General features: G+C 51.5%; 1 protein-coding gene across 3 annotated transcripts; it reads right to left on the reverse strand.

Moving 5' to 3' along the window:
* On the reverse strand, positions 1-27,470 carry WDR91 (WD repeat domain 91). 3 transcript variants are annotated; one of them, XM_004741712.3, is made up of 15 exons: positions 27,271-27,470; positions 25,913-26,092; positions 25,147-25,357; positions 23,476-23,558; positions 22,420-22,550; positions 20,918-21,083; positions 12,954-13,109; positions 11,372-11,565; positions 10,464-10,614; positions 8,922-9,016; positions 8,597-8,765; positions 6,486-6,594; positions 5,548-5,660; positions 4,160-4,357; positions 1-1,620 (listed from the first exon to the last, which is right to left on the reverse strand). In XM_004741712.3, the coding sequence occupies exons 1-15, from the start codon at positions 27,391-27,393 to the stop codon at positions 1,456-1,458; spliced, it is 2,244 nt and encodes a 747-aa protein (XP_004741769.1). In that variant the 5' UTR covers positions 27,394-27,470; the 3' UTR covers positions 1-1,455. The 3 variants fall into 3 exon arrangements, with proteins under 3 accessions (XP_004741769.1, XP_004741770.1, XP_044918939.1); XM_004741713.3 differs by having other exon boundaries at positions 25,147-25,354; positions 27,271-27,469; XM_045063004.1 differs by lacking the exons at positions 22,420-22,550; positions 23,476-23,558; positions 25,147-25,357; positions 25,913-26,092; positions 27,271-27,470 and adding an exon at positions 21,317-21,456.
* Positions 27,471-27,949: the final 479 nt, after the last annotated feature.

Consider the following 27,949-nt stretch of genomic DNA (forward strand, 5'->3'; position numbering starts at 1 on the left):
TTTTCAAGAGTTCTTTGTTTCATTGCAATCCTTAAAGACATTCCGGTAGCTGTGGAGACCATATTGAGAAGAGAATGGGTAATAAAGAGAAACTGAAACAAAACTTCGAGGTTAAACAGTGAATTCTCTCACTCAAATGAAACACATGACAGCTTCTTAAATGTCCTACAGAATCTGTGGGGAAGATTATTTGCTGTTTCAGTGCAGAAGACGGGGACAATTGTAAATGGACAAGTCTTGGTTTTCTTCATCTGAAGAGAGGGTTACCAAGGTAGAAATCGGTAAAAATGTGTAAGTAACTACTTATCAGTCTCTGTTGTTCTCCCATAATTGAGCCACATAAACCCTACTCTCACCGCAAATACCAACAGAACGGGAGCCAAGGCCTTCGTACCAACTTCATGATTTTCCAGAGGTAGGTAACTGGAGTACCCCCCTATGCCTGCACCACCAGAACTGGGGTGGAGCCTAAAGAGGCCCTACAATGGCGCTTCGGAGCATCTGGGCACCAAGACCACTCCGTCAGCCCTTGGAGCAGGAGACCCACCCCTTGCCCGCCTCCCTGGAAAAGCAAGCTTGGCCCACTGGCTCCCGCCCTCTCACTGTCCACCAGCAGAGGGCGCTGGCGGCTGGCTCCGGTCCACCTCAAAGATGTGAAGGAGACCGAAGAAGCAGAGCCGCAGTGGCAGAGGGACAGGGACACCCACCCAGGTGGACGGGGCAGCTGGAGTCAGAGGCCTCAGACCCTAACCTCATCTCGAGAAACTCCACCAATGCACAGAAGAAAAGAACACTAGGACTCCCTGACTGCAGCCCAAAGAAAGAGGAAGAGCACAAACCTTACCTAGCCCGGCGGTGGGAGACAGGACACCTAGCTCTAAGGCAAAGCAACAAGCAAACCTCCACACGGCTCAGCCCCACAGCTGGCAACACCTGGCACGCAGGGCCTCAGCTCGAAGCTGACCAGCTTCCTGTTGGAACATCTGCCTCTCCAAGGGCAAAGGGTGAAAGGAGACGCTCTGCTGCATGTCCGCGTTCCAGAAAGAGATACCAGGTGACCACAAGAATATTCTTTTTTTTAAAAAAAAAAAAAAAAAGGAAAAATGAGCAAATATATACAAAATACTGTCACTCCCTCCTAGGCCAAAAGAGCAGCCATCATGCTGCATCTCCTGCTTTCTGAACTTTCGTCCCTGCCGCCTGAAGCATGCCCCTTGCGCAGCCCAGCACGCTGGTCTCTGGGGGCACTTGTGCCATGACTCAGTGTGGCTCCTGTCCGGTCTCTGCTGCTGGAAAGAGCCAGAGTTCCCTGGACTGTCTTTCCCTGAGGAGTCTCCACACAGGCCAGGAGCAGGAAGCAGAGTGCTCTGCCTTCGGGTCCCGTCACTCCACTCCCCCAGGATAACAGGAAAACACTGCCTCCGTGGGTGTCCCTCGGGGGTGGGGGCGGTCCCGTCAGAGTTTATGAGCCAGCAGGGTGGTCAGCTTGATCTTGCCATCCATGGACGCAGTGAGGCACGTCCCACAGTCCATGGCCGTGCTCCAGTCCACGGTGACCACAGGGGCTCGGTGGCCGCCCAGGCTCAAGCAGCTCTCCAGAACCTTCTCATCCCCACCCAGCTGCAAGACAGGAGAGAAGAGGCGTCAGCAGGCACTGTTCACACACACAGCCACTTTATCCACCAAACTGCCTCAAGTCTGGGGGCTGCCGCCCCAACATGAGGAAGTGCCCGGGCACGCATACCCATCTTTCCCTCCCAGAAGACCTCGGTTTAATTTCTTGTGCCAGGAAATGCCTTCACTGTCCCGACTATAGTCATTCCTTTGTCTTAGGTGGAAAATCTGCTCAAAAAGACAAGGGAATGTTCTCTCTGCCACCTTGAACTCACTGTGGGCAGGTGCCTTCTGCACCCTCCCCAAACCACACCCAAATCTGCGCTTACTGGGCTTACTGCGCTCCAGCGTGCGATCACACATGCCCTGCTGTTTCCCATCTGCTTCCCCCTGGAAGGCAAGCTGCTGGAGGGCAGGCTGTGGGTCCTCTCCGACAGCAGCCAGCACAGTGCTACGCCGGCCGCCCTGAGGATGTGTGAGCAGGGCTCTCCCTCGCCCAGCAGCACCAGCCTCCCGGGACTCAGTCCACAGTGATGAGAGTCAGAAGGGAACAAGGAAGGGGAAGCCAGGAGCACAGTTAATAACGATCAATCCAGCAAAAGAAAACACCCATGAGCAGGAAACAGCAGTCTGGGCCCTCATGGAGAAAACATCTTAAAAAAAATCATAGATCGTTTAAAGATTGTAAAAAGTTCATTATATTCCTTAAGAAATTAGACCCCATAACTGGCATTTCAAAAATTAGACAGAGGGAAATCTTCCAAGTCCTTAAATGGTTACAGAGCAAATCTCACAGCAAATCATCAGTCCACAGAAGCCACCCTGGCTTAAATGGAATTCTAGAACCTTCTCATCCCCAGCCAGCTGCAAGAGGACAGAAGAGGAGGAGGCCCTTCGGACAAATGACAAAGGCTGACTGGAACAGATGACAAAGGCTGAGTGGGACAAATAACAAGTGACGAGGCTCATGATTAAAAATACACAAATGTACACACAACACACACAAAAAATCATACACAGAGCAAAGTACAGGCTAACAAACTCAGTTTTTAAATAATAAAATACAATTAAACTTGCAGACAGAAAGCTTTTCATAGCATCTTCTAATAGCAATTACAAGAAATTACAGAGCTAATTTTAAGAAGGGAAGAGCCGTTAATGCATCATCATCTGTGGAAAAGGGGAGCCTCGGGGATGGCAAGCCTGGATCACCCGTGGTGCCACACTCCGGACCAACAGCCGAGGCGGCTCCCGACGCGCCACCTCTGCACGCCTCCCTCCCCCATTCCAGCGCTCTCACTTGCCTCTATCCCCGTGGGACACCAAGGCCGGCCTCACTCACTGGCCTCCCCACCTCCTGCTCCTCTGAAGGCCTCAGATCCACGGACCAGCCCCCACCCCGCAGGGGTCTCCCCCCAAAGGCCCAGCCCCTGCCCAGTTTCCTCTGCTCAGAACCCTGCCCTGTCGCTGCTGGTCCTGAGTGTGACCCCACGACAGCAGGATCACAGCCTCCCGTGCGCGCTCACACTGCTTCACCCGACACCTGCATGCAGCTGCCGTCCAGGGCACGTGCCATCCACCGACCCATGAGCCAGGGTAATGGGGGCACGGAGAGCCCCCAGGCAGAGAATATTCTTGTGACTCCATGCCTACACACTGTATAAACACTACCATTAGGCAAAGAGTTGCCACGGAGGCTAAGAACTGGTCTGTGTAGTGACCAGCACCTGGGTGGCTCTGTCAGTGAAGCGGCTGACTTCAGCTCAGGTCATGATCCCAGGGTCCTGGGATTGAGCAGGAGTCTGATTCAGCAGTGAGTCTGCTTCTCTCTCTGCCCCCGGCCCCACGGCTCATGCATGTGCGCACGAACACTCTTCAACAAAAAAATAAAATCTTTAAAGAAAATAAAAAACAAACATGCTTTGACTACAACTCAAATCCCCATCACTAGTCTGTCTGGTAATACTAGTAAAATAGATGAGGTTTATCATTGCAGACAGTTGTACAAAAAAGTACATGAATAGAGAAGCTCGGTCATGAGAACTGAAACAAGCACATAAACTGAGGCACAAACCCCACGTGGATGACTTCCATGCTGGTGTGAAGAGCCACACCCCCCGGTTTCCGCCCTGGGCACGAGCTGTAATGTCTGTGACCAGGGGACCTCCAGGAAGCTAATAAGCCTATACCAGATCAGTCACTGAAGCAGACCACGGAAGCACTTGTCCGTGTGCGGCACGTTCCCCCCAAACCAACACACTTCCCAACGCTTCTGCTTCTTCACATTTTCTCTAATAGATATTATGCCCAAGGAACAAAAGCGGAGGAGGGCCAGAATCTCGTCAAATGACAGCAAATGGACAAGCAGAGAAAAAGACGAACGTCTCCGTCCTGTCTCCACCCCCGAGCTGGGGATCAGCCCCCCTGCCCTGCCCGGCCTGCAGCCCCGAGGCTTCTGCACATGCAGCCGGCTTGGCCCTGGCCCACACCTCCAGGGAGGAACCTCTCTGCCCACCCGGACAGGCCCTCCGCCCCCACCAGGTACCTTGTAGATGACGCCCCCTGTGGCAGAACACGTCAGCATGTAATTTCCCTCCGAGTCAAAAGCGAAGAGCCGGCCCCGGGGCACTTGAACCTGCTTGTAGCCGCTGTAACCCGACAGCACAAAGGGGCCGGTGGCATCGGCGGGGAGGCTGTCCTCGGACACCTTCAGCCCACTCCTGTGGATGTCCCACTGGATGAACTGCAACCAGGAAGCACAGGCTGAGGGCTCGCTCAGCCACGGGGGCCCAGGCCAGACGCGGGGGCACCAACAGGCTACCAGGAGAGGCAGTGCAGTGACCCTTGGGTCTGTCTTTTCCCAATACAATTCAAATACTTTTTTAGAAAACAACATCTCAGAAAGAGCCCGCAACTTCACAGAAGACCTGAACTCTCTCTGGCCTGACTCCAGGAGAGGGAAAGGGTGGGCATCTGCCCGGGCATGGATTCCCATCTCTCAAACGGGGGGTTGGGGGGATGCACCACATGATCGCTATTATTACTGTTGTTGTTTCTAGGGTTAGAACCCAACTGGGATTTTCCGACTTAGAAGAGAGCATAATTCCAACTACCTTCCCACCGCCTCAGCAGCGTAATCAATTGAACATGAGCAGAACTGTTATAAACTAGCTTCATGGCTTGTGGTGTACATAATCCTTTAGTCTACACCGTGGACAAGCTGTGTGACCACCTCTTCACTGAGACTCCTACTCACATAAACAGAAGTCAAGCTTTACCTTAAAAATCCCTCCCCATAGTTTCCAAATGCAGAATCTACTTTGAACTTACAGTTTTCAGTGAGGAATACAGGTACACAGTACAAAATCCAAGGGTACAGGTAGAATACCCGAAAACCAAGTCTCCCTCTCTCCTCTCCTGCTGCCTCCCAGCCCAGCTCCCTTTCCTGGATCTGAACGTGTCTTTCTAGAAAGAATACACAAGGGGGCACTGATCTTCACTTTTTATCTTTTTCTACTGGGCTTTCTGACTCCACTCAGGCCTAACCACGTGGCCTCTAGGAAGCAACTCTATACACCCCACTGTGACCTCTGATGACCTTGGCCAGCTCAACCCGGGTCCTAATCTGAATCCCGCAAACACCCAGAGTGGGAGGAGTCACTTCCGCTAAAACTTGGAGGGAGGCTGGGCTCTCCCTTTTCCTCATCACCAACCCCCACTACACCTGTTCAGACCTCACAACGGTCCCAAGACTGGTGACGATGACCGCCCCCTTGTATGGATGGCCTGCTGAGGCGGAGAGGGACCCTGAGGTCAGAGAGCCTGTGAAGGGCCCGGGCAGGGTTCATCTCAGCCTTCATGCTATTCTGCTGCCCTCTGGAATCTCAAGCCAAAGGAAGAAGCGTTCCAGGTGGAAATCCGGCTCCCGCCTACCTTCCCGTCCTCGCCGATGCTGTACACGGTGTTCTCGTCGTAACTGAACTCCACCGAGTAGACCTCCCCGCAGTGGGCCTTCCAGCTCATGGCGCACTCGTGCTGCTGCATATCTGCGGGGATGAGATGCCGCTGAGACCCCCGCCAGGGCCCCGGGGAGGATTCGCCCATGGCAGGCACCTTGGCCCTCCTCCCCAAGGGCTGGATCTATTCTGGAGGCAGAGGGTCTCCTGGAGCCTATAGGCATCCCAGAGCTGAGCCCTGCCAAAAAGCTCTCTCAGTGCACTAATTCTCTCCTCCGGTGTATTAAGCAGTGATTCAACAATTCTGAAGTTGAAGCTTTTCTCCCTGGGTCAAACACGAGGTTCAGGATCCTTGGCCAGAGCCTGAGCTCATCTGGGAGGCACACAAGTCTAGGGAGACAAACAAATGCCTCCTAGGAGGCCTCTGTAAGGTCCCACGGGGCGCCCGGGGGCTCATCCAGACTCGGTCCCTCATTCCCTCCCAGACTCCAGAGTCTTCCAGGGTGGGCCTGCATGAAGCTGGGCTCCTCCAACAGCGCGCACGGTAACTCCACTGCACACCGGTCTAATGGTCTCACTAGGAGAAGGCACCAGCCACCCTCAGCAGAAGGCACACCATTTGTCTCATGTGTCCTCCTGGATCTCACTCCAGCCACAGGACTCGGACCACACAGCGCCACACTCAAGGACTGCTAAGCCCCACCACTCCCAGGCCCACGGACACTGACCATGTGCAAGGGGGCTGATTACAGAGGTTTGGAAAAGAGCCGACTTGGACCAAAATTAAGCTCTATTTCGAGCATCCTGAATTGGGTGAGTTTCTGCAATAGCTTCTAGTCCAGCTAGCAAAAATCCAACTCTCCTCTCTGGGCCACGAAAGGAGGGGAGCAGACAGCCACGAGCACAGCTGCTTACCAAACAGCCGGATGACACCATCAGCTGCCCCCGTGACCAGCAGGTTCCCGTTGTGATTGAAAGCTGTGCAGTTGATGGCAATGGGCTCAGGGTCCAGAGAGAACTGGAGCTAGTTAAAAAAAACAAAAACAAACAAAAAATACAACTAAATTTGAAACTGTAGAAGAATAACAACTCAATATTCAGGACAAATTCTGTCTGAAAAGGGAAAGAGGACCAAGATTCAGAGGGGCACATGAGAGCATGGAAAGTGCGGGAAGTTTCCAGTTTCCAACCGTGACCGTACCTAGGTGCTCATGTGACGGCTTCTCTTCCCACTATACTGCACACCTCTGATTGCAAGATTCTTTTGTATGTACTCAGTATTTCATTAAAACTTTAAAGATAACAAGGAAACATAAAACTACTCTAAGTGGCTTCGAGGCAAAGAGAAAGATGAAGGGTCTAACTAAGCTGTACGAGGGCCAGCAGCGAGAGGGGCTGCAGGAAGATGTGTGCTGGGCCGGGCGGGGAGAACACCACGATTGGGAGGGGACAGCATGCAGGGGACAGTGCCCGGGGAGGGCCTGCAGAACACACTTGGAGGCTGGGGCAGTGGGGAGGGCTGATGGCAGGGGCCCTGCGGGGGTGTGGACCAGAAGTCTGGAGGAACAGGCTCCAGGGTCTGTCGTTCCTGCAGCAGGTCAGGGCCCACCGCAGGAGGTCGTGCGGCGTCCTACGAGGGGCACTTGAGACCCAGTCTAGGGCTTGTCCCTGGAAGCGCAGAGAAGTGGGCAGAACGGAAACGGTTTGCAGGTGGAGCGGATGGTGTCTGCCCACGGGCTCTGCAGGGTGAGGGAGGAGAGTGGCTCCAGAAGGGCGCGCAGTTTCACAGTGCGGCACATTTGCCGAGACAAGGAAACTCAGGAGGACAGACGTGGCGGGGCACGGTGGGCAAGAATTCCAGGGTGGCCCTGACTCCTGTGCCCCGGGGAGACCCCCAGAGGGGGATGCACCCCATCTCTACAGGCAGGTACAGGGAGGCACAAAAGGCCCATCTACAGGACAGGGACACTTCCCGGCGTCCAGTGGCCTTGGGAATCCGGCTGTTGAATGGAAGGGCCACACCACATTTGCGCCCCAAAACTAATTTCAGTAAGAAACATCAGAGCCTTCTAAATGTGTGCATTTACACCTCATCTCTCTCTCTGGGCGCTTAGGGTCACTGCGGCAAGCACCTGCCACGGTGGGTGGGTAGTCCTCGGCTCCTAAGGCAGCTTTCGCCCGGCTGTCACTTCCCAGGAACTTGCATGAGTCCCCACTCCTTCCGGCTGCTGTTGGCACCTTTATGCATCACTACGTTAACAGGGAGTCAGAGACTCCACTTGTCTCCCAAAAAACAAGCTGTTTGACTGCATAAGACAAAGTGAAGAAGCCAAAGGAACCACACAGTGAGATCTTGGCTACACGATGTGATGGAGAAAGCAAAACTATGGAGACACTAGAGAGATGGGCGGGTGCCAAGGTCTGAGGGGCAGAGGGGAGGAACAGGAGCACACAGGACCTTCAGGCTGCTTTTAGTGAAAATGGCCCGCGTGGTACCATAATGGTCCTCATCCATTTGTCGGGACCTAGACAGCGTGCAACACGAAGACTGGGCCCGAAGGCAGACTGGGAGCGTGGGGGGCCTCTGTTATAAAGAGAGTGCCGCTCTGCTAAGCAGGGGGTGGGAGCAGGGGGTCAATGGGAGATCTCTGGACCCTCCTCCCAATTTGGATGTGAACCAGAACTGCTGAAAAAAAAAAATTTTTTTTAAAGCCTTTCAATATAAACAAAATTAAATTTAAAAAATTCTTAATAAACCACAAGCGCCCTCTGATAGGCTGGGTGGGACTTCTACGTCTGTGGCCTGATGCTGGATGACTACAATTGCCAGCAGCCGGCCTAGCTGCAGTGTGACTACTTTCCAACCCTTCGACTCTGAACCTGCTTCACCTACTGAAATCTGAGGAGACCAAAGCAAAGAAAGGACGAGGCTCATCAGAAAGACCAGGAAGCTGACACACAGGGCTACCCCAGGAGCGCGACCCCACACAGACCCACGAGGAGATCCCCAGGGGCAGGGCTGGCACCTGTTGCTTCATGGTTTTCGTGTCCCACAGCAGCAGCTTGCCGGGAACCTGGTTAGTACCCTTGCTGCCAATATCTGGAGCCGAGAAGTCCCCCTGGGCAGCGAGGCTCGGAGCGGCGGCCGAACAGACGAAAGAGGCCCCGTTGGGGCTGCAGGCAAGCGACAGGATTCTGCAATACACGTGGGGCCGGGTCAGCATTGCGCCTCCCCCAGAGAAGTCAGGCTTCAGTTCTGAGGCGGGTCCTGCTACAGGGATGGGGCAGAAGGCCCAGCGCAGAACCAGCCCCGCAGAGCACGGCGGGTGTGGGCCACGGCCTCCCACTCACCTGGGCATATCGTCATTGATGTTGATCTCACAGAGATTCTTCTTAGCTTCTGTGTCATAAAGACGCACCGTCCCCACACCACTGCCCAGCAAGAGCTAGAAGCAGAAGGGGCGGGGGATGCAAAGGACAGCTCAGGCCCGGTCGGGGAGGACCACTGCGGGGCCAGGCCCGCTCCTGTGAGGTGCAGGTCTGGGTAGCTACAGGGTGAGGCCCCGCCTCCACCCACCTCCACACACTCGGGAGAAATCTGGCTAACACGGACCTCATTCAAAAATTACATGAAGAGGGGGACCTGGGTGGCTCAGTTGTTAAGCATCTGCCTTCAGCTCAAGTCATGATCCCAGGGTCCTGGGATCGAGTCCTGCATCAGGCTCCCTGCTCAGCAGGAAGCCTGCTTCTCCCTCTCCCACTCCCCCTGCTTGTGTTTGGGCTCTCTCTCTCTCTCTCTCTGTCAAATAAATAAATAAATATAATCTTAAAAAAATAAAATGACATGAAGCCATCAGAGGTGACCTTGAACAGAAGCAAAACTTCAAAAGAAATCTATGGACTAGGAGAGAACCTGGAAATGTGTTGATTAAATGAAGCCCCGACCTTCCCTCCCTTTCTGCCAGTTTTCAATCCCAGCAGTTCCCGTCCTCTCTTCTTGCTCCTCCTCTACCTGCCACACCTCCCTGGGTACTGGCCCCTGCCCCAGTGACATGTTCTGGGGACAGCTCTGGCTCTGGGCCTGTTACGGCCTCCAGAAAAAGTAGAAAAGGATATCCTTGTCTCCAGGCATTTGTGATTTACTGGGTAAAAAGCTTCAAAGATAGTAACTGGTACTGCCAAAAGAAAGCGCCAGAAGCAGGTTCGAGGATATCCCCCAGGAATATTACCAACATACTGAGCTCAAATTAACACTGGCAGATTAATACGTGTAAAGGGTAAGTTCTGAGATCCTAGTATCATAAAGATAAATTCTGCAGGTTGTCAAAAACTATTGAAAAAACAAAAACAAAAACAAAACATTGCCAATGAGGTTTGCCCCTTGGGCTGCCTTGTATGATCTCCTCGAAATGGAACACAGTTAAAGAAAACACTATAAATCAACTTTACCTCCTAAACTACAAATCCTCTCCCAAACAGTAAAGTCCAAAAGGAAGAACACTGTACTAACAGCACTTGTGGGGACCCTGAACAGGACACTACCCCCACCAGCCTAAGCTGTTACCCTGGGAGCCTGCCACGGGGCGGGGTCTCAGCAGGGGGAGGGGCGGCTGAGAAGCTGAGAACGTTCGCGGTGGCTTGTCAGAAACTGGACAGATGACGGGAGCTGATGGGGGAGAACGGGAAGCAAGCTGGTGTCTCCCTGGGCCGAGAGGAAGAAGCACTCGCCACCAAACCCCCCTGCCAGGACAGTCTGGATGCGTGTCCCCCCAAACCCCAGTAGCAGAGAAGGGAGGGGTGGTTTGGCTGCCTCAGCTGAGCCTGTGGGGCCAGACGCCAGGGGGTGGCCTCGGGCGCTCCTCACTTAGACGCAACAAGGCAGGCGTCACTCACCAGCCTGTCCCGCTTGGTGGCCCATTCTAGAGACAGCAGCGGCGACTTGGAAATGGAGGACGCTTTGGTCTGCATGATGGGGTTGAAGGACCACACTTTGATGACCCCGTCTACATCCAAGCTGGCGACCCTCCTCCCCGAGCAGTCCACTCTAAGATGGGAGAGAAGGAGGCTGTTACCTCCCTGCCTGAGCCCACCGTCCTCGTCAGCTGGAGCCCAGAACATGGCCCCGCTGACTTCGCAACTGCTCCCCAAACTGCCTACACTCCAAGGATGGGCATGGACTCTTTCTAGAAGTATTCATTCAGTCACCGGTCAAGAACGACTTAGCAAGAACCTACTCTGTGCTGAGCCCTGGGGGAAGCAGTGAAGACAGAGCAGCGGCGAGGTGCCCTGTGCCCGGGCAGCTGCGCCTCCCGGGGGACTCCAGAGCCACAGTCCTGCGGCAGGGAGCCCCTCACTCTCCCCAAACCACAGTCCACAAGGCCTCACAGAGCTCATGCTTTCACCATGTGTGACTAAAAACTTGTACATGGTGAAGGTTTACCGAAAAGTAAAACAACAAAACATATAGAAAATTATATATATGTATACACACACACACAAATCATATATATAAAACAACATAAAGCAAATTAAAATGAAGTCTCAGGGAGTTCAGATAAAACTAAAACTAAAACTCAAAGTTCCATAGTGAGAAAGGACAGAGAGGCTACCCAGGCCAAGAGCAGCTGCGCAGCCCTCCTCCGACTCTGGAGGGATGACCGTGGTCCATCAGGGACCATCCTTGCTGCCACACCATCACATGCACAGCCTGACAAGCCAGGCCTCCCAGGGAGCCAGCCCCGCCAGCCCCGCCAGCACTTTCCCTGCCAGGGCCTCCCCCGGGCCCCCAGACGCGAGCCCACCTGCAGTGCATGATGGAGGAGTGGTGCTCCCCGTACTCCTCCTGCCCCAGCACAATGAACGGCTGCTCGGGGCGGACCCCTCCGCCCTCGGCACCTGCTGCAGAAGCCCGCGTCAGCGTCTCCAGTGCCTCCACGTGGGGCTCGGGGCAGGGCTCAGCCTCTGGGCCACTAGCCTCGGCCTTCTTCTCTGCGCTCTATGATAAGAAAAATGGGGACAAGTCAGCTGTGAGGGGTCTGCCCGGTCCCAGCCCTTCACATCTGGGGACCTGCTGCAGGACAGCTAGGATGCCAGGCCACAGCATGCTGGGGGAGGCTCTGAGGGGCCACAGGCTCTAGAAGAAAGAGCTCTGGACGCTAAGAGCAGCACCAGCTTGTCCCAGGAGAAGCAGATTCCTGTTAGCGGCCCCTGTCTAGAGACCTTCCCCCTCTCACAGGCCCTGCTAAGGGAGTCCAGGGCCGCGGGCACCCTCGTCCTGTCACAGCTGACATGATGCAGGACAGGCTGACAATAAAAATCAGTGAGAACCCAGTAAGGGCCAGGCGCTGTATAACTACATTTGATTCAATCATTTAATCCTGCCCCAAACCATCTGGGATTCCATTATCAAGCCCATCTGATAACTGTGGAAATTAAGACTGAAAGCAGAAGGTTAAATATGCTGCCCAAGGTCCAGAGCTGGATGCGAAGCCTCGCCCCACCATCCCATGAAACCGAGGCGACTGGCCAGACATAAGGATGCAGACACGAGGACAGCCGCAGAGCCGGAACAAGGTCAGGCCCCCACAGGCACCCCACACACCCTCTCTGCCTCCCCAGTGTTGGCTGGGGGTTGACCCCCACGACTACTACTATTCCCCCTGACATAACCCGGGCCAGGGGGCACAGGCCAGGGCAGCCTCCGCAACCCCCAAGGCCCTTGAGGCTCTTCAAAGTGCTCCTCGCATCACAGAAGCACAGCTCTACAGCAAAAATGTTAGAGAGGGAGAGAGACCTCAAGCTCAGAAAGGCGCCTTCTGGGAGAAGCTGAGCTCATGTCTCTAACCGGACGGGGTCAGAACAGGACCATCTGAGGTCAGAGCCACGAGGGTCTACACCGCTGGCACACACAGGGCTGGGGAGCGGCAGCAGCGCTTCTGACATCAGCCAGGAGCCCCAGACAGAGGATAAGTGGTCAGGCAGGTGACATCACTGGCAAATCCCTTGGTGTTTCACTTCAATCCGGAGCAGGTGACAGAGAGAGAAGCAGCTTTACTGCCAGGAAGGGTAGACCCCCATCCCATTTTTAGGGGAGAGGGGAGTCCCCAGGCTCAGCACCATGAGCACGAGTGCCTGGCTTCAGCACAACACCGCACGTCAGGGCAGCATCTCCAGCAGGGGACGCAGGAGGAAGGCACCCTGTGACCAAGCAAGGCTGGGTGATTCTGGGTGAAGGCAAGGGAAGCAGGTCTCTCTGGCCAAGCCTCAGAGAACCTGTGACCCAAACAGCATTACACGGAAAGTGGGAGGGGTACCTGCAGGCCCTGCACCCCTCCCCCGAGAGCCACGGCCCCCAAGGGCAGCCCCGCCAAGACCCAGCCATACCTGCAAAGTCATAGAGAAGAGCTCCTTCCTCTCCTTGCCGTGATCCTGCAGGCGCCGCTGCCGGTGCTGTGACCAGCTGGACTCCCCGGACGCCAGCCCGCCAAAGAGGCTCTTCCCGTCTTTGGGCCCGCACGCCGCATCCTTTCCCTTGGCGGTCTAGACAGCGAGACACTGGGCGGTGAAGGGCGGCTTCCTGCTGGAGTCCAGGCCATGACCCCTCAGCCGGGGAGGGGCAGAGGCAGAAGCCAAGGGAGGGGGTAGCTTCTCTACCCCACAGCTCCTGGGCCTCTCGGCCTCGGGGCAAAGTCCAGAGTGGAACATGAGCAGACTGGACCCCTCCTTTTTGGTCTCCCCTCCTCTGATCTAAGAGGTAGGGCAGCAGCACTCCTCAGCCTGCCACCCTTCACCTGCGCGCGCGCGCGCGCACACGCACACACACACCCACCCACCCACCCACCCACCACCTCCTTCATCTAACCAGGACAATTAACTCTAGCTAAGGGGGCAGGAGACCTGTGCCTACTGAGCAATGACTATGAGAGGGGTCAGGCCCCTCGCTAAGTGTCAAAAATGGCTACAGGCAACTCAGTGTTTAGGCAATACAAAAAAATAATTATGCAACATATAGTCACCTCTCCAGAGCCACAGAGGAACACATTATCCTCTCTTATTTGGGCCAAGTATATGACTAAGCCAGCTGATGTTAACAAATACTGAGGTATTTGGAAATGATTACTAGGCAACCAGAAATTCTTAACAGAAATTACTGGAAATTCAAGGACCTCTGAGCAAGGTGGGAAAGGCCCCGTTTCATGGCAGGAGTGATAAAGGTGAGCAAGTTACAGCAGATGAATTCAATAACCCCCACCCACTTCCATGGAGAGATTCTTAATCTAGAGACTTTTTATTTTTAATTTTTTTAAAAGATGTATTTATTTATTCTTTTTTTTTAAGTTTTTTTTTTTTTTTTTTAAATTTCACAGAGAGATACAATGAGAGAGAGAACACAAGCAGGGGAGTGGCAGAGGGAAAAGCAGGCTTCCCACTGAGCAGGGAGCCCAACGCGGGACTGATCCCAGGAACCTGGGATCATGACCTGAGCTGAAGGCCGTCACTTAACCAGCTGAGCCAGCCAGGGGCCCCTAAAGATGCATTTATGAGAGAGAGTGAGTATAGGGAGAGGGGCAGAGGGAGAGAAAGAATCCCAAGGAGACTCCCTATGAGCACAGAGCCCGACTTGGGGCTTGATCCCACGACCCTGATATCACAACCTGAGCCAAAATCAAGAGTCTGACGCTCAAGTGACTGAGCCACCCAGGAGCCCCTAGAGCCTTTTTAAAAGATGTCACCTCATCCTTCCAGAGTATCTGGCTGGGCTGTTTCCAACCTTATTCCCACAAACTGTGGTGGTCCCCTCCCTCCTCATTTTACAACTCTCAGCCAAAGGATCTGGATGCCAACTGCCACTCAGGTTTGAGACCAACCTCTCGGCAAGTCACTTGCACACAAGACCTAAGTCAAGAGAACTCAACCAAAGTGTGCTTGTTGCTTTCCACCCATTCTACTTTCTAGTTTTTATGTTAATATTACACAACTTAACATGATTAGCACAGATTCCTTGGGACCCTGGAGTCATGGGAAGAGTTGAAAAGGAAATTTTAAAGGACTATGAGTTCACATGGAGCCTAACTGTAGCTGACTTCACGGTACTGGTTATTTCTGTTTTTCTTTTCTTTTTTTTTTTTTTAAGATTTTATTTATTTATTTGACAGAGAGAGATCACATGTAGGCAGAGAGAGAGAGAGAGAGAGAGGAGGAAGCAGGCTCCCTGCCGAGCAGAGAGCTCTATGCAGGACCCTGAGATCATGACCTGAGCCGAAGGCAGTGGCTTAACCCACTGAGCCACCCAGGCGCCCCTGGTTATTTCTGTTTTTCTGACTGAGGTGATCTCAGGGGTATCCACTTATGCTTGTAACAGAGGTTTCTTCTAGGGAAAGTATTTGATGCTCTATATTCTGGCTTATTTTAGGAGAAGTGGGTTCAAGATAAAAGATACAAACTAAAAGTCAAGATAAAAGAAATAAACTAAAAACAAACAAACAAACAAACAAAACCCCACAACAATAATGCACCAAAATAGATTATTCATTGAATGCTGACCATATACAAGGCACCATGCTAAGAACTTTACAAATGTTCCCTTAAAGAGGAGGACGTTATTTTAACAGGAGGAAGTCAGGCTTGGGTTAGGTTACTAGTCACACAGGGAGAGCTGGACGGAGGTGGAATTCCCACCCAAATCTGACAGCAAACCCCATGTCCCAAGAAACCTGATGAAAGCAACAGCATGAAAAGAGCACAGAGAAGAAAGTGACGATGAACACAAAAGAAAAAATGTCATGTTCCCAGAACTAAATAACAAAGACAAGGCCCTTCTCACAGTACTTCCGGCCATTTCTGAGAAATAACCCATGGTTCATGGAACACTGAAGAGGTTCCACAGTTTTAGAAAGTCCAAGAAGACTTCTCTAACATACCCAGAAGTAACAGTTGGTCAAGATATACAAGGAGGTCTTGAAACTAGTGCTGGCCCTCATTTTAGGAATCCACTGATTCCTCCCCATATCTCTAAAGAGGAGGGAAAATCAGACCGAAGACTTCCCCAGGCTTAGCTATATGTGTATCAGACGTAATAGACTTTAAGCCAAAGACTATGATAAGAAACAAAGAAGGTCATTATGTAAGAAGTAAGAGGATATGACACTTGAAAGTATTTACGCACCTGACACAGGAGCGCCTAAACACACCCAGCAAATACCAAGGAGAAACAGGCAGCAATGCACTAATAGGGACTCCAATACCCTACTTTGAACGATGGAGAGACCATCCAGACAGAAAGTCAATAAGGAAACACTGTGCTTGAACTACTTTTTACACTAGAAGAACCTAAAAACGACACAAAACATTCCACCCAAAAGCAGCAGAATATACATTCTTCGCAAGCACACGGAACATTTCCAGGATAGATCACATGTTAGGCCACCAAACAAGGCTTAATAAACTTGAAAAGACTGGAAACATATCAGGCATCACAATCATATCAAACTACAACTCAATCATAAGAAGAAAATCTAAAAATTCACAAGTATGTGGAGATCAAACAACATGTTTCTGAACAACCAATGGATCAGAGCAGAAATCAGAAAGAGAAACCAAAACATACCCTGAGACCAATGAAAACGTAAACACAGCACACCAAATCTGGTAAGATGCAGCAAGTGCAGTTCGAAGAGGGAAATTCATACCAGTACATGCCTCCATCAAGAAAAGGGAAAGATTTCAAATGAACAACTTCCTCAAGAAACAAGAAAAACAAGTGAAGCCCAAAGTTATAAAGATCAGAATAAAGATTAATGAAATAGAGAGTAAAAGGACAATATAAATGAGCAATAAAATGAATGGCCAGCTTTTTAAAAGATAAAATGACAAAACTTTACCAAGAGAAAAAGAGGACTCAAAAAAAAAAAGAAGAATTCCACGATACATCTCTAAAAACTCTCATATTCTAATAGAAAAGACGAACAAACAAACAAACAACCCAACAGTAGTAGAGGCTATGTTTTCGGATTAAATTTGGCTCCGGCAACTCCACAGCCAGCTAGGAGCACAGTGGGGAAGAGAAGGAAGACCACTTTCCCGGGTGGGCAGCCACTTTCCAAAATAATGGGACCCAGGCAAGTGAGGAAGTCTCAAAAAGCCTGGACCAACTACAATGCAGTTGTGATAGATTTATCAGCCTGAGCAGGAGATCTTGACACTGGACACTGGAGAAGAAAAGGGAAAAGGATCCCTACAATATTACATTCATGCCCTGGAAGTACGTGGGCCGCAGGGGAATCCAGCCTGGGCCCTGAGCGTGGGGAATGCCACAGAGGGCAGACAGGCACTCGGTGGCACGCGCTCCTTCCCCTGCCCACCCGCTACACCTGAGAGATGGCGTCTCTTCCCTTTTCAGTGCTAAGGCCCTCAATGGGCCTGTACTGATGGAAGAGAGGGGTATGGGACGGACTTGAAATCCCCCTAGCTGACACACAAGTCACTCGTTGCACTTCCCCAGCCAGGACAGGAAATACAACATGAAGAAGGACAAAGGCAGAGCTTCTCTTCAAGTCAAGATGGCAAGGAAGTTTCTAGTAAGTCCTTGGGTAAGGGCTGGACCACCCCCCAAAATGAAAATTCGAACAGGTGTTAACAAAAGGCACCAAAATGAGCTGAAAAACTGCCTTGATAATGCGAGGGTAGTTTATGCCCAGATAACCAGGGCCCTCCATGTGGCCTATGAGATTCTGCTTAGAGAGAGCTTCTCCCTCAGCCTCATCTCGTTATTTACTCAAGAAAGGTGAAAAGAACAAAAAACGATAATGCTGATGAAAGCAGCTCTCCACGGAACACTATGAGTAAGTAGGTTAAGGTAAACTTGTGTCTAGCTACAACTGTACTCAAATAAATGTTTACTGTGGTAATACTGTTAAGTCAGAGTTTTGAAAGCAAACCTCATAAAAGTCGTAACTACCAGATTCACATAACATTCCAAATGTCCAAATTACATTGTCATACTCTACTGTATCTACCTGTCTCCTACAGTTCAGGACAAATATTTTAACCTGTGTTTTATCATTCACTTTGCCTTTCTTTCTAGAGAGAGAGAAAAATTAATTTTCAGTGGCCTAAATAGAGTTTACCAGGCAGTGATCCAGATGGGGCAGGAAACAAGTTCCAGCAATCTGGTCTCGCCTGAAGACAGGGCCTTGTCACACTTAAAATTATAGAACAGAAGTCATGGAAGAGGGCTCCCTCTTCCTCCGCCCTGTTAAAATCCATGGAAGCAGCCCCACTACGAAGTACTTTGATAGGAGTTAAAAATGCAGTTTGCTTTCCTTACATTGCAGCCAATTAAAGGTTATCTCTATAATAACCGGCAGCCCAATAGCTTCCTGAGTGGGAGTGAAAGGCGCGGCATCATAAGGCTGGCGGGAAGGATGGAGTGCAAGCTCAGGCTGGGTCACCGGCAGCGCAGGTGCCCTCAGGCACTATCCTAACAGAGATCCCAAAGGAGCTTGGGAGCTGTGGTTTCGAGTCACTTCCATTTGTTTCTTAAGTCTTGCCTCCAGAGTCCTATAAAACCCAGAGTGTGCCAGCCATATATTGTGGCACGTATAATAGCATAAACGTTTCAGGAGCAATGACCAACAGTTGTGACGACCCATCACAAGTGGGCAAAATGCTGACCTGACTGAAATGTACAATGTTATATATAAATAATATTTAAAACAGGAAAGCCTGATTATTTTATTTATTGTTAATGTAATAACACAGCCTATGTTTTTCTTTTGTTTCTTCATTAATAATAAAGAAAGAGAGCTCTGTTGTGTCAGAAGTGAAAAAAAGAGTGTGCTTCATAGGCACTAACAAAGCAAGGTAACTCATTATAAAGCCAATGCCATTAAAAAGTTAAAACCAATGTATTATTAAAATCACAAGAAGTAATCATACAACTAACTGCATTTGGTACTGGTAAGAGAGCATCTCAAATTATACACTCAAATTTGGTGGGTTAACTGTGACAGAAGAATTAAAAAATTAGAAGGTACCCCAGAGGAGGGAGAGCAGGATGGTGAGTGGTGTAGAAATCACACCATAAGGGAAACCAGTGGAGGGGAGAGGGAAGAATGAACCGAGAGTACTCAGCATGGAAAGATAGGAAGCGTCCTAACAAAAAGTCTTCCTTTATGTAGCTCGATGGGCAAAGCTAAGATCAGCAAGTGAAAACTATAGCGGTTTCTACAAACAGCTTTCTAACAGGAAAATATCCTCACACTAGCAAGTAGTGAGCTCCACATCACAGGAGGCAATCAAAGGATGTGCTCCTCTACAAAATAGAAGTGAGGGGGCAAAATGATCTTTAAGCTTCCTCCAACTATAAAGTTCTGAATTTCCTGAACCTCAAATATACTAGTTATTTTCAGAATTGAAACATCAATGTGGAGTCCTACAAATTAATAAAATTGCAAGTGACCCAATTTTTCAGATGGCAGACATCTATTGTCCCATTTCCCTTTCCATGAAATGGACAGAGAGCTACCTCCACACTGTTAACATACCTCACTGTGACCCAAGTTCTGTTGGAATATATTTAGAGGCAGGGACTGCTTGCTGTGAACGACATTCTTACCCTCACCCCTTGAACATGAGCTACACAACAAGTTCCAATCCCATTCCCATCTCATCATGTGACACTTAGCTCCCGAACACATAAAGAACAAGGCCGCGGAGTTAACCCCAAAGAACCCATCCTCGGGTTTTCTTTCATTTTAAGTCAATGAAATTGAATTTCACAATTTCATGCATTTTTCAAGAGCCTGAGCACCCCATCCATGATCTATTACACTTAGAAAATATTGAACTATGACAGGGATCTCCAGAGCAAATGGCAAAACTTACTCAGCCACATTCCACAGAACTGGAATTCAGAAAACCAGCCCTGGGCATCACCAGGATGCCTCTCTGATGGCTGCAGGCCTCCTGAATGCCAGGTGAGAATCCTTTAGTGTGGCTGGACCTAGGGTCTCCGAGCTGAGGCGGGGACCCAGGAAGGCCAGTGCCCTTGCTAAGACCACCCGCTGCTACAGTGTACTGGGCACGCATAGTCTGTCAGTTCCATGAAGTCTCCCCCAGGCAAGACGTGTCTGTATCGTCCCAAGCAAATCAGGGTGACTTTTAGCCATCTGAGCAAGGACGCTCAACAAGGGACCGCAGTTGAAAGGACATCACCTGCCTCTGAAGCCCACACTCTTCCCTCCCCAGTGTCCTGCTCAGCATCTGCACTTCAGCAGCAAAATAGCCCTGCCAGCCCTGGGGCAGACGCCCCGCTTCCCGGCTGCAGGGAGCACCCCAAACTGCTGCGTCACTTCTAACGGTTCCCGAGCCAAGGGTGGCGGGAGAGGAAGACAGCAATTATGATGACTGCCTTTATCTGTAACGAATAAAATACATTAAAAGAGCAAGGATCCTCGGCCAAGCAAGGAAGCATGACTGTGGGTCTGTTAAACTTTCACTCTGGAAGGCACTGCTGAAAGCCATGAATTCTGACCCACTCTGCCAGGAAGAGTCCTCAGTGGGACCCGGGGGCTGTTTTGGACATGAACTAGCATAAAAGAAATTCCCTTGCCAGTGTCTATCAAAGTGAAAAATAGCCAGAGGCCTTTGCGGAATCAGTAAATCCCAGCTTATAAAAACAACGCACTGACTGACTCGGAAGTAACTCTAACTTGTTCCTTTTCGACACACTGCTTTAGATCACCCAAAATTCAAAATTCCAGAATTGCCTGAATTCACCCTCAAGCCACCACACCCCAGTCACAAGTGCTCCTGAGTTCAGAGGAGCTTAGGAGGGAAAGGGAAGAGATTCAAAGCGCACTGCTCACAGCCAGCCTGCCGCTCCCCTGCGGCGCCGCAGCTTTCAGGCTTGGCATGGGAGTGCGGGCGGTGTAGAGGGCAGGGGGCTGGGGGAGAGGTCCCTCCAGATTAGCCGTGGGTCTGAGACCTGGCCCGACCCTTGGTCGGCAGCACCCACCAGCCTCCCATCTCACTGTGCCCACACCACCTGCAGCTGCGGCCGGAAGAGAGGAAGGGGGGCGGGCAGGCGGGCAGAGGCTGTGTGAGGTGATTTCCTCCTCACTGCCTCAGCGCCTCCACTCTGCTCTTATCTGTGCCCTGACCCTGCAGCGCTGCCTGCATGTGTGAAGGAGGCGGGGAGGAAGGAAAAAAGGGAGTGAGATGTGAAGTTAGGATCTCACCAGCATACCAGACAAATCAGTCCTAAGAACAGAACAAACAAAGTCGGAAAATACAGTCTCAGAAGCCAGAGGCCTCTTGGCAGTTTGAAACACAGGCCTTGCACTCACCTGACCGCTGAGAGGCTCTTTCCTGGCTGAGGTCGGAGCCTGAGAGGGACCCTGGGCAGGCGACAACCTTGAGGGGCTCTTCTTACTCTGAGGCAGCAGCGAGGACAGGAAACCCACTCGAGGCGACTGCGACAGGGAAGTGTTCCTCTGGCTGCATACCATGGCCCTGGACCAACAGACACACAAGGTCACAGGGCTGGAGGGGGACCCAAGAGGACCCAAAGCACAGGCCTTCTGGGCTCTGGACGGCCCTGGGGTGTGGCCCGGCTTTCAGGTGGCATTATCCCTGGGACTGCCTCCTGTACCCAGGGGAGCCTGCAGCTTCTCTGGCACCACGGGGATGCCCGCCGCACTCTGAGGGCCCAGGTACAGTTGAGAGCCATGCGCTCCAATAGCCACCTGGTCACTCGTGCCACTGAGCCCCTGGCACGCAGTCAGTCCCACGGGTCCTGTGCTGGAGGAGCACGACACTCCTCGGGATTCAAGCCTCAGCAGGAAAGCGCTGCAAAATAGCTCACGGGTCCTTCGTTTCTGTTCAACCCACACTGAAACGATATCGTGGACATACTGGGCTAAATAAAATATGTCCTAAAATTAACTGCACCTGTTTCTTTTTACTGAGTGTAAGTACAATTTTTTTTTTTTTAAGATTTTATTTATTTAGCAAAGAGACCCAGCGAGAGAGGGAACACAAGCAGGGGGAGTGGGAGAGGGAGAATAGGTTTTCCATGGAGCAGGGAGCCCAATGTGGGGCTCAATCCCAGGACCCTGAGATCATGACCTGAGCAGCGGGCAGACGCTTAACAACTGAGCCACCCAGGCGCCCCTAGGTACAAATTTTTATGTGCTGTTTTCGGCTTGTCCTGGGGTTCCACTGCACCAGGCTAGCTCAGACACCAGCGCAGTTTCCCCCAGTACAGCACCTGGCCGTGTGTAGGTCCGGAATCCACCTGCCTGGCTTTGCATCCTGATTCACGGGTCGTTAGCTGTGGGACCACTGTGAGCCTCGGTGTCTTCAGCTGCTACCATTGTTCTCATCAGCTGGGCCTCTGCTCTAATTGGCTGTGTTCTAAGTTAGCTGCTAGCCACCCACCTGCCTACCTCTCCAAAGCCTCGGGTGGGAGCACGCTTTCACCACACACTGCATCCAACCTGTTGGGTGTCAATCTTTTCATCCGCAAGGCACTACTTTCAACACACACACACACACACACACACACACACTTCCTGAGGCTTTAGGACAGCGTCTGTGTTTATTTACCCAGATGTGCACATCTGGATGTGCAGGCCCCTCCCTCGGAGCAGGTTCAGAGGCTAGAGGACTTTAAAAGCCGGGGGAGTTTACGTAGATAGCTCAGCTGGAAACAGTGAGGGCCAAGGAGGCTCTCCAGCAATTCCCAGTCACCAGGAATGGAGGGGAGGGTCAGGGTGAGGCGACAGGGGACAGGTTAGAGGAGGGGACCGCCCACCTGCCCCTCCCACCCAAGCAGGCACACACTCACAGTTCTGAGTCCCCCAGGCGGTCCATGTTGGAGACATAAGGAGGCAATTTGTGCTGGACCAAGACCTCTTCCTCCTCTGGCTGCAGCTCCTCTTTCTTCAGGCGGTGGATTTCGGCTTGGAGGGCGAAAAGCTGAGTGGGGGTGCGGGCGAGTTAGATGGTGACCTCACCCTATCTTCCCTCCACTGAGGAGCAGCAGACACAGCACGTCCAACACCCAGCCTCCTCCAACACCCAGCCGTCCAACATCCAGCCTCGTCGGCTCCGGAGGCCCCGGCCTCACCCTCTGCTCACCACCTAGTGAGATACCAGGCTGGGGGCAGCTGTTCCTTGACTACACTGAAGTGAGACACCGACAACTGTCAGAAACACAAATCCCACTTTCTTTTTGTCATTTGACTTGCTTCTTCCTGAATTCATGGAGAAAAACAGCTCCACCCAGGCCTGTTTCGCTCTTTGGAAAATCTACAAAATCAGGCTCTGGAAATCTCACGGATAATTTTTTTTTTTTTTTAAACAGAGTTCAGCATTTTTGACCTTATGCCTGAAAAAAATTATATACACAGATGCATCTAAAAGGCAAACAGCTTATAATCTTCCTTTTTCCGGAAATATGACCTACAGTTGCCTTAATTTCAACAACAGAGAAGTGCTCCTCCGACAAAATGTAAAGGCAAATGTGGGTCCCTCAGCTCCAACTAGAGGCTCCTGGAGCTGAGCAGAACAATGACATCATACGTGCGTTGTAAACAACACAGACGTGGACATACAGGACTAGGGGTACAAAAGAGACACAGGAAAGCACATAGTCTTCCTCCTCTCAAAGTTCATTACCACTGCTGTCATTCGTGCTTTACATGGGACTTATAATATGAACCTGACCTCTGTTTCCAGAGACTATTACAGCCCCCAAATCTCCAATACTGCCTCTCTGGTGACTCACTTACATCTGAGATTCGTGCTTTCCTATTTTTAATCAGCCCTCCACCACCACTACCTAATTTCACATACGAAAAGCAGAAGTTCTTCCCAAGAAGCAAGCATGTTTAGAACAAACCTTCTGGCGAAGAACTTCATTTTCTTCTTGAACCTGGTTGGTCCTCTGGCATTCTGCATCGAAGTTCAGGATTACGGGAACTGGTGCCCAAAGTTAAAGAAAAAGCCTGCCTGCGATGATTAAAAGCCCTTCCCAAACTTTTCACACAGCAGCAAAACCCTATAGGGAGCAGAGGGAGCAGAGGACAGACTTGGTCCTGCAGGCTCTCCACAGCTGTATGGAGTTTCTCCCTTGACACCGGGTCTGGCTTTTCTCCAGAGATTCACAGACACTCACGCCAATCTGGCTGGTCAGCCCACAAAGAAGACATAAATGTAAACCTGAGTGTTTTCTCCCTAAACACCAGCAGCAAAGAGCTCACAATCAGTGGGCCTCCCAGCCAGTGCAGGCCATAGCAGGGTCAGGGCAGACAGTGAGAAGCGATCCCAGGGGCCAGCTGGTCTACATCTGGGCAGAAGCCTCGGCCACTTGGCTTGGCCCGCCCCCCAGACTGTACCTCTTCCTAGTAAAGGTGTAGACTGAGGAGAATGCTTTCTGCAGACTGGACAGCCTCGTGCCATGCTATGAATACCATTCTAAGTCAGGGTGTCCCATCCTTCCCACCACCTTAAACAGCTTCAGTCAAGGGGAGCACAAAGCAGGCTAAGGGTCTCGGTCCTGGGGAAGTAAACTGTGGCTCAAATGTGTGTGACCTAGTTTGCAGGGCACTGTCTTGCACTGAAAAGACCTTCAATGACATTTCCAATTTCCATAGAGGGCCCATATGGTCATGTCATAACCACCGCTGGGTTGAGCCCCTGCTAGTCTAGCATGAAAGCCCTCAGGATAAAAAGCAATAGGGGACAAGGAGGAGGAGGGGCTTTTATACCTGGCAAGAGTGGAATTCACACTCAGACCCACAGCACAAAAGGAAGGGGCACCCTTCTTACCTCCACGAGCTGTCCCTCCCAGAGGCCGAAACGGTCACCTCTGCGTGAGCCCATAAACACCCAATTTATCAATGACTCACCAGGCAGCAACCTCTAAGCCAGATTCCCTTTTCCTCCTCTAGAATTTCAGCCTAAAGGCATGAGCACTGGGGGATATCCTGGGCCTCAAGAATGCAGGCTTTCCACAACAAAATGGTAAACCTGGTGGGCTACAATTTATTTACATTCTCCCTCTCTTAACTATCCATACACATATTCTGAGAGCCTCTCTGTTTTCTGGCAAGTTGAGAAACACGGAGGTAGCTGTCAGAGAGTGACCCAAACGTGAACACAGGAAGGAAGTTCTAGCCCAAGAAGTATTCTGACCTCCTACCTAATCTCAACAAGGCAAGTAACACCCTGAGGGGCACAGGGCGTGCATGGACAGGGTATTCTCCAGGCTGGCCAGTTGCAAAGAGCAGGAGCTGCACCAGCTCAGCCCTATCTGAGGGCTCCCAGCAGGGCCAGGCACTTGGACCTCATTGCTACTACTGTCCCCACTCGTGCATGTCAGCTACTGCTTCAGCAGCGTCACAATGAAGATTCATGATTTCCTGGCCTGCTGACAAAAATAACCACAGTCTATCCAGCCCCCTCACATAACACATGACAATGATGCTGGGGCACTGTATTGAGAGCAGCGGCCACTGATCACGCTGTCTCGACAGACCAGGCCCACAGGCCCAGGCAGCTGGGAGGATATGCATGCACTGAAACAGGACGCTCAGGAAGTTGTGCAGGGACACAATGAAGGTATCGGCCCACTGTCGAGAGAAGTAGGTAGCAAAGGTGGGGTTGGTGTCTGGGGATGGCAGGAAGGGCAGGACAAACCAATCCTTCCACTCGGCCTGGTTCTGGAGCTCTGTGGCCTGCTTTGCAAAGAACTCTTGAGCTTTGTCATTTCTGTTTGTCTGCTGAGACAAAGAAGAGGCAGCAGAAAGGGGTAGGAGACAGAAGTCCAGAATTAAGATAAGTCATTACTGCACAAACGAGAGCCTCTAGATAGCAGCCTACCAGATAAGTGGCCAAATATAATCTACAAATGCCATATAGGATATTACTTTTCTCAAGTTCCTTGTAATTTCTAAGAAGCTGGTTTAAATTGAAGCCCTGAAGATAAATGCCATCCTAAAAATTGATTCCTAGTTGCTTTTCAAACAATCCAAGTGACTTATCCCTCGGGGTCAGCTATAATTTTTATTACTCAAACTTTAACCCAGTTACTTATATTCTTTGAAACGCCACCCAGGCTTATGTGCTTAAAACAAGAGAGGAAATAGGAATGAGGAAGACAAGTCAGCTGATCTACAGATGAGAAGGGAAAAAAAGTAGGAAAACAGTCAAAAATAATTCGCACTATAACTGTTCCCCTCTTCCCCACAGGAACAGAGTCCGCCCTAGAAATTAAAAAGGAAATCTATTTCAGGGTCAAAGAACTTTCTCCAAGGAATCCCGGAATGAACAAGCACCTGGATGGTGTAGACAAGATAAAAGCGGAACAGGCTGGTTTTCAGCTTGTTGATGGTGGGTCTATATATATCCTCCAAGCGACTGAAGAGTCGCCGTTCCAGGTAACTCCAGTAATCCCGAAGCGCAGCCAAGTCATACACCTGCATTAACTGCTGCAGCTGGTCCACGATCTTGTCCACCTGGTGGAGAAAGAGGAGGGAGAACGTGGTGAAGGACAAGAGGGAGTTTCCCATCACTTCACAGAAAGAATACAGCTTTTTCCTCTTGCTGTGGCTTCTGATGTTAGAAGTTTTTTGTTTGTTTTTTAATTATCCATCTATAAAACGTACAAAACATTCTAATATAATAGCTTTTGAGTTATTTTCTGACGTTAGAAATGTGGTTTGACCCTGTAGCCAGCATGGAAATGTCAAGCGTAAAAGCACAAAGCAGGAGACCTGAGTCTAGGTCTTGGATCAGTATGTCTGGCTTATGCAACCAACTTGAAAATGTTCCTTCAACTCTTTGGTCTCAGTGGCCTAAGATTTGAAAAACAAAAACAAAAACAAAAAACCAGAGAGACAACCTCCATCATCCATCTCCCAGCTCCACCATTCCAGGAGTCCTAGACTCTGGGAGCGATGCACTGACTGACCCAAATCCCGGTAGCTGCTCAGACCGCCAACCAAAGAAGTCACCTCCATGTGAGATATCACACCGGAGGACACAGTGTTGCCTCTCTCTCAGTTCTCCTGTCAACACCAGTTGGACTCAGCAAGCACACGAATCACACACATACACTTTCCAAGAACCTCTAAACAGAAGATCATGTCTGAGCAGGGGAAATATAACGTTCGAAAATGTACAAGGTCTTCCTCAACTGCGGAGCCAAAACTGCCGGTAAGTCCCCGACAATGCCATTGTAAACAAACACCAAAAGATGCCCAGCTAACATTTTGGGCTGCAGACCCTGAGCTCCCAATGCCATCAGAAGCTAACTTTTTAATATTTCTGTTGCCCAAACTTAACTATCTACCCAACCTTATCTCCTAAAACCCTTATCTTCATCCTGGCCAGTTGGCCAGCACCTGCTTGGAGGCTGGCGTGGAGGACAGACACCCGGACCAGGAGTCAGGGCACCTGGGCTCCAGCCTCAGCGATGCTCCTGACTCGCTGGGCAACTTCAGGCAAGTCACGTCCCCTCTGAGGACCGCAGCTCCTCATGTGTCAAGGGAGGGCCAGACGCGCTGATGTCGACGGTCCCCCCCGGGCGCGCTGACAGCGCGGCTCCCGCCCCGGAGGGCAGTGCTTGGGGGGGAGCCCGCTCCGGTCTCCCTCGGGGCCGCCTCTGCCCGCGCCGCACCCGCCGGCCCCTCACCCGGAACCCTTTCTCCTTGTCCGCCTTGATCTCGGCGTCCAGCTGCCGCAGCGTGTGCGTAAAGCCGCGGAAGAGCAGATACTCCCGGACCAGCTCGTCAGTGCGCTCCACAGCCTCCGCCATCGCTGCGCGAGCGCCGTGAGCGGCCGCGGCAGGCAGGAGGCGGAGAGGCGGGGTCTCGCCGCGCGGGGCGGGGCCGGGCGCCGGCGCCAAGCACGTCACGCCGCGGCCCGCCTAGCAGCCCGCACGCAACGCGCGCCGCGCGCCTGTGGCCCCGCCCCTAGCCCTGCCCAGCCACTTCCGTCAGCATCAGCCTCCGGGAGGAGCGACTGCGCTATGCTTTGCTCGCCTGGGTTTCCAGGCGTCCCTGGCGCGGGCTTTGTGATCTGAGTTACTGAAAGCGGCGGCTGCTGTCCAAGTCAAGCGGGGTTGGACCTTGGAGACCATCCCAGATAGTCACGAGGCGGGCAGGGGGTGAGGTGCCCTGCCCATTGGCATTCCATCGCGGAATCCTCTGTGCCGCGTCCTCGTTTTACAAATAAGGGAAACTGGAGCCCGGAGGGAAAGTGACTTGTGTGCAGTCACACAACTAGGTGGGTCATCACAGAGTCCTAGAGAAAAGCCTTGCTTTCATTAGTACGACTACCCGACTACAAGTCAAGAAAACCAAGATAAAAGA

Source organism: Mustela putorius, unplaced genomic scaffold (assembly GCF_011764305.1).
Source record: "Mustela putorius furo isolate JIRA1106 unplaced genomic scaffold, ASM1176430v1.1 tig00003845_pilon_pilon_pilon, whole genome shotgun sequence".
Taxonomy (NCBI): Eukaryota; Metazoa; Chordata; class Mammalia; order Carnivora; family Mustelidae; genus Mustela; species Mustela putorius.